Here is a 7,030-nt window from a genome sequence, read left to right as displayed (position 1 = left end):
GTACATAGTTCCTGTGAATATATGTTCCAACCACAGTTGCCTCCTTGTTGTCCCTCCTTATTTAAAGTGTTTATCCTTTCTGAAGACAGCTTGTAATATTTCAGCTTATAGCTACTACACACAATATTCCAATATTTACATTGACACTGGCTAACACCATGCTCAGGAGCCATTATTAGGGAGTTCATTTGATTCTGCACATTCGGACTTGGTATGTATAGTCAATATAATTATAATAAATGTGTTTCACATAATGGGGGGGGGGGGACAATATCTTATGGAGCAAAGTGCAAGATCTTATTACATTAATACACTTACCTTTACTTAACATATTCAGCATCACAAATAAAGGACATGTCAGTTTCCCTGTTGGCACAGTGCCATATCTGTATTGATGGCATGATATGGAAAGTTGCTACTTCTGTGCTGTACTTTTTGTGCGGTGGAGACGGGGCTTTTGTGCGGTGGAGACGGGGCTTATGATGCTGGGACCACTTTATCCAGGACGACTACTCCGGTCAGAGAGCAGATATGGACACCGGGTGTTGACTTTATCCCTTTTAATAGAATCAGCTGGCAGTACAGAACGTGGATTCCCCACGAATGATAAATAAGTGAATGTATAACGAATGAACGATGATTAATGTAGAATGATGATGAATGGCGAATGTAGAATGTAGAATGGTTTTCTGTAACACATAAAGAACGTACAAATCAATAACCGGTGGTAAGAATACTCCATAAACTGAATTAAATCCCTTATAGTGTCACACACGTGCAGACAGAGCTAGCCGATTAGCATTAGCGTCATTTACATCCGAGCTAATTGACACAGAACTGTTACCAAACACACATCTACCGACCTATACACTGAATATGAACACTTGTAGGCATGCTTGATGACTATTAAAGACTTACTTCTTCACAAACGCATTCAACATGTAACGAGGGGTTCAGGACCGTCTTATCATTACCAGAAAAACTCCGTTCGCCGGGACGTAACACGAGGACCCCATCACCTGACTGGGTTGTCCAAAAATAATGCCTGACGAAAAACCCCTATTCTAACACAACACACAATACACTTCACAGGGAATTTGTAACAGTTATTTTATTGACACTTTATCTATTTTGTCTTTAGTATCTATATTTTTAAAATAGATAACATTTTGTCATTTTTTAAAAATTATTTCACTCAAGTATTCCACTGAGATATTCCTGCTGTCAAAGCTTCAGGTGCAGGAAAAACAACAGAGTGGGTGATGGAGATATTCAATCTGACCCCAGAACAGTTTGTTCGCCTATCTGCATTAGGGGAATTCCAATGGGAATTCGAGGTAAACCTGTCCTTTGATCCTTTGATCCTTTGATCCTTTGACCCGAGGCCAGTGAGAGCAGCCTGCAGACGTCTATCTGCACTCAGTCCTTCAGAGACACGAGCGAGATCACAGCCATTTCCCAGCATCTGATACAGCTTCCCAGTTTTGGACATTTCTTGTTTATCAAAAATGGAGAACAACCAAGCCAGTGAGACTTCCCCGAGGATCAAGTCCCTGCGCCAGGCGCTCTTCTACTACAGAGACGCCTGCATGCAGCAGATGGTGGACTTCGCCAGACTGCACAAGGAGAAGGACAGTCAGCTGAGCGCCATGGAGGCAAAACAACGGCTCATGGCCTCCCAGCTGGAGGAGAAGGACCGCCAGCTGAAAGACGCCCTGGCAGCCAGAGACACGCAGGTGAAGCGTTACGGCCAGATGAAGGCTCTGAGCGAGAAGCTGAGGGCGGACAGCAACAAGCACTGGGAGGTGCGCTGGGACATGAGGGAGAGGGAGGCGGCTGTGAAGGTGGAAGCTCTCCTGCAAAACCACCAGCTGCAAGTGTCCCGGCTCAGTGCAGAGCTGAACACCGTCCAAGCGGCCCTGCATGACAAAGAGCTCCAGCTGAAAGAAGCTCTGGCGGCGAAAGACTTGAAAGAGAGACGCTGCGTCCAGCTGAAGGCCGTCGGCGAGAAGCTGAGGGCCGACAGCAACAAGCACTGGGAAGTGCGCTGGGACATGAGGGAGAAGGAGGCGGCCGCGAAGGAGGAGGAGCTGGTCCAGAAACACCGGCAGCAAGTGGCCCGGCTGAAGGCCGAGAAGGAGGCTCTCTCCAGAAGCCTCAAACCAGCCCGGACCACCGAGGCCCAGTCTGGGGACTGGGGGCTTCAGGAGGAGGAGGAGGCCTCAACGACCCAGACCAACGGGGGGAATCTGCCCAACATCCTCAAGGTAGAGATCCAGTTTCCCCACTTTTGTTTGCTTTCCAGCGTTTCACCTTGTTGCTTGAAATGACGAGTTGCAGATGAAAGTTTATGGGTTTTAAGATCCCCCTCAATGACCCTTTTTCAAAAATGTTTTCCAGCTTCCAGAGGAGGGCGCAGGACAACGGCGCAAACCGGAAGCCGGTCAAGCTGGTTGGAGGTGGGGCTGCTTCACCAGGCCAGAGGAGAGAGGAGACACCAGGGTCCTCCAGGACGGGATCCCCCGCTCACGTCCAGCATTAACCCCCGCCCACGAGATGGAAGGAGGGTGACGGAGAGGGCGGCAAATTCAAATTCAAATAAATGTCTTCATATGACTAAATCCTGAAGCGATTGTTTGTTGATGTTTAGTCTGGTTTCATTACAAAAACTAACAACAGCGTCAAAAAAACCACAATGTTTTCAGTGTTTCTCCCGTTTCCATGCAAACAGACGTCGTTTTCAAAACGTTGCAGTGTAAACTCTCAACCTTCTTTAGGTAGAAATTTTTAAAAAAAAAACACGTTTTCACTCAGTTTGATTCTTACTGTTCGGCTCCTGAGCTGTTTTCTCATGCTTCTATTTGGAAACCACATCATTTTGTTGGAACACAAACAGACACCTTCTCAGTTGAGATCCAACAGGACAGGAGATAAATGATCACCAAGCATTAATAAAGCCTTCATATTCATTCCAAACAAGCCCATGCTGGTGCCGTCACAAGTCCTCCAGAAAGTCTAAAAGGCCACATTAGAAAGAGAGACAGAGACATCGCATTGGAGGACAGTAGTGGGACAAATATTCATGATTCAATAAGCAGACAGCAGCTCCACCAACACCAAACTATTTGTCCTGAAGGTGGATGAAGACACTTTAAAACACTGGTTGGAATCCTGCCTGGTCTTCGCTACACCTTCTTCTCCAGGGACTGGGAGACAAATCCTCCTTGATCAGGCGTCATGAAGACATCTGAGTGGGAAACGGCTGCTTAACGTACAAGATGTGGTTTTGGTGCAGTGCCAGGTGGTTTGTTAATGACAGTGTTGGTTTCACACACCAGGGTTACAGGCCAATTACAATTTGCCTCACGTTAAATACATCCGACACTCATGCAGGCTGCCTGTGTGACCAGTAATACCTCAAAACTGCTCCTGGTCAAGTCCTCATCACTTTAGAATGCTGAGAAAAAATCCTAGTGATGGAATTTTGCTTTAAGTGAATAGAGTCGTCTTAAACGCCACTGTTTCTAGAAAGAGTGTGTGTTTTTTTGGTCTACAAAAAAATGAATTAGAAGACCCTGAAAAGTAACAAATTATACCTTTAAAGTGGAAAACAATTCAAGTTCTTACTGTCAGTACACGGTGGGAACAAAACCCACAAGACGACGTTGTCCACCGTCCACCTGCTCAAAGTGAATAGTTCACTGCTCCAGTTCCACCGACTGTGTCCAGAACAATGTTTAACTAACCTGCTGACAACCCTCGCTACTCCTCCATCGCCACTTCCTGCAGTCAGAGCATGATGTGATTGTTTTCTTTCCAACAAGATAAGCATTGTGCGGCAATAGACTTTAGAACTTCTTCATGTATCCGGGGTGGCGAGGAGTAATGTCGCGAGGCTGGAGGAGCTCAATTATGTGTTTAAACCCCACGTTACTCGCCACCGACGGAGGGGCCGGTCGTCCAGGACGATCGGAGCGCTTAGATCCCAGTTTTTAAATGCAGTCCGATAAAATGTGAGTCGTTTTCTTGGCTGATATCTGACCGATATGGATGTCGGATATCTAAAGATGCTTTACATTTAGCCTGACAGTGTCAGGAGGCCTCCTACAGCGCCTCCACATTACACCACGGTACAGCCACTGACTGAGACCAGTGTGTAGTTCTAGATACGTTCTAGGTAGATAAGTCAGAACCGGTTGAAGATTCCCAACTCCAGTAGTTGGTTTGACAAAAATCAGGTGAGATGAATGAAGTGTGTGTCATTTGGTACAGAAGTTTGATTTTGATCGTTCTGTATGGAGTTTAGGTTGGAGGGTTGATGGAGAACATGTTGGTGGAGAACATGTGTTGGTGGAGAACATGTGTGTTGGTGGAGAACATGTGTGTTGGTGGAGAACATGTGTTGGTGGAGAACATGTTGGTGGAGAACATGTGTGTTGGTGGAGAACATGTTGGTGGAGAACATGTGTGTTGGTGGAGAACGTGTGTTGGTGGAGAACATGTGTGTTGGTGGAGAACATGTGTGTTGGTGGAGAACATGTGTTGGTGGAGAACATGTTGGTGGAGAACATGTGTGTTGGTGGAGAACATGTTGGTGGAGAACGTGTGTTGGTGGAGAACATGTGTGTTGGTGGAGAACATGTGTGTTGGTGGAGAACATGTGTGTTGGTGGAGAACATGTTGGTGGAGAACATGTTGGTGGAGAACGTGTGTTGGTGGAGAACATGTTGGTGGAGAACATGTTGGTGGAGAACATGTTGGTGGAGAACGTGTGTTGGTGGAGAACATGTATGTTGGTGGAGAACATGTTGGTGGAGAACATGTTGGTGGAGAACGTGTGTTGGTGGAGAACATGTATGTTGGTGGAGAACATGTGTGTTGGTGGAGAACATGTTGGTGGAGAACGTGTGTTGGTGGAGAACATGTGTGTTGGTGGAGAACATGTGTGTTGGTGGAGAACATGTGTGTTGGTGGAGAACATGTTGGTGGAGAACGTGTGTTGGTGGAGAACATGTGAGCATCTAGAACACGTCACCTTGTCTTTGAGCTGCTGGCACAGCTGCAGGGAGATGGTGAAGAACACCAGCGTGCCGTTGAGCCAGGGCACCACACACTCCACCTTGTGGACGTGGCTCACCTGGAAGCGGTTGTTGTTCAGTTCACTGCAGGGGGCGAGACCAGGTGTGGATCAGGGTGTGAAGCGTACGGCCCGGCAGAGGGGGAACCTTACATTCACACTGTTTGTAGGAGGAGAACCACACTGACTACAGAACAAACATGAAGGACGTGTGGCGGCGACCAGCGTGAAAGAATTGATCAAACATGGACGGTTTCTCACCAATATTTGTCTGGACTTAACATTTATTTTTATTTCAGTACTCTAGTGACCCCTGACCTCTGACCTCTGACCTCTGAGTTTAAACATGGGATTCAGGACTTACAACATGGCTCCAGGGTTGTGCAACACCGAGCTCCCGGCTGGTTTGAAGTTCTGCAAAGAACAGTCAGAAGAAGAGTTTGGTCACAGTTTAGTCCCCCCCCCCCCCCCCCCCCCCCCTACCACCACCACCTCCTCCATGCTTTCTGATCTGACCTTGGTGGTGTTCGGGGGCATCGTGTGCAGCTGGTACACCGTCAGGCACAGTTTACTCAGGTTGATGTAGAAGTTGACCATGACGTCCCCGGCATGGGGGGAGAACATTTTGTGGAGGAGAAAGGATTTGACTGATTAACACGGCCCGATGAGGAACAATGGTACAGTTTAAAGTCCAGCTGTTTGAAGCCTCTGATATCGAAGCTGATCGAAGTCACTTTATTCAGTCCACCAGCTGATGGAGGTTCTGGGTCCTGGAGGTTCACCCTAGAGGTTCACCATAGAGGTTCACCCTAGAGGTTCACACTAGAGGTTCACCATAGAGGTTCACCCTAGAGGTTCACCCTAGAGGTTCACCCTAGAGGTTCACACTAGAGGTTCACACTAGAGGTTCACCATAGAGGTTCACCATAGAGGTTCACCCTAGAGGTTCACACTAGAGGTTCACACTAGAGGTTCACCATAGAGGTTCACCATAGAGGTTCACCATAGAGGTTCACCATAGAGGTTCACCCTAGAGGTTCACACTAGAGGTTCACCATAGAGGTTCACCATAGAGGTTCACCCTAGAGGTTCACCATAGAGGTTCACCCTAGAGGTTCACACTAGAGGTTCACCATAGAGGTTCACCCTAGAGGTTCACCCTAGAGGTTCACACTAGAGGTTCACCCTAGAGGTTCACCATAGAGGTTCACCCTAGAGGTTCACCATAGAGGTTCACACTAGAGGTTCACCATAGAGGTTCACCCTAGAGGTTCACACTAGAGGTTCACCATAGAGGTTCACCATAGAGGTTCACCCTAGAGGTTCACACTAGAGGTTCACCATAGAGGTTCACCCTAGAGGTTCACCCTAGAGGTTCACCCTAGAGGTTCACACTAGAGGTTCACCATAGAGGTTCACCATAGAGGTTCACCCTAGAGGTTCACCATAGAGGTTCACACTAGAGGTTCACACTAGAGGTTCACCATAGAGGTTCACCATAGAGGTTCACCCTAGAGGTTCACACTAGAGGTTCACACTAGAGGTTCACCATAGAGGTTCACCATAGAGGTTCACCATAGAGGTTCACCCTAGAGGTTCACACTAGAGGTTCACCATAGAGGTTCACCATAGAGGTTCACCCTAGAGGTTCACCATAGAGGTTCACCCTAGAGGTTCACACTAGAGGTTCACCATAGAGGTTCACCCTAGAGGTTCACCCTAGAGGTTCACACTAGAGGTTCACCCTAGAGGTTCACCATAGAGGTTCACCATAGAGGTTCACACTAGAGGTTCACCATAGAGGTTCACCATAGAGGTTCACCCTAGAGGTTCACACTAGAGGTTCACCATAGAGGTTCACCCTAGAGGTTCACCCTAGAGGTTCACCCTAGAGGTTCACACTAGAGGTTCACCATAGAGGTTCACCATAGAGGTTCACCCTAGAGGTTCACC

At 47.5% G+C, this 7,030-nt stretch overlaps 1 protein-coding gene across 1 annotated transcript in view; it reads right to left on the bottom strand.

The window, feature by feature from the left end:
* Nucleotides 1–3,185: 3,185 nt before the first annotated feature.
* The window catches only part of LOC308141083 (protein rogdi homolog), a gene marked incomplete at both ends in the record, with an annotated part of 7,226 nt that continues 3,381 nt past the window's right edge, over nt 3,186–7,030 (bottom strand). Inside the window, 4 exons of the mRNA XM_080511086.1 lie at nt 3,186–3,206; nt 5,036–5,162; nt 5,442–5,491; nt 5,594–5,704. Of these exons, the coding sequence (XP_080367212.1) occupies nt 3,186–3,206; nt 5,036–5,162; nt 5,442–5,491; nt 5,594–5,704 (309 nt within the window). The remainder of the gene's footprint in view (nt 3,207–5,035; nt 5,163–5,441; nt 5,492–5,593; nt 5,705–7,030) is intronic.

Source organism: Blennius ocellaris (assembly GCF_963422515.1).
Source record: "Blennius ocellaris genome assembly, chromosome: 16".
Lineage (NCBI taxonomy): Eukaryota > Metazoa > Chordata > Actinopteri > Blenniiformes > Blenniidae > Blennius > Blennius ocellaris.
Note: the sequence above shows the minus strand (reverse complement) of the source record. Positions and strands in the feature narration are given on the sequence as shown.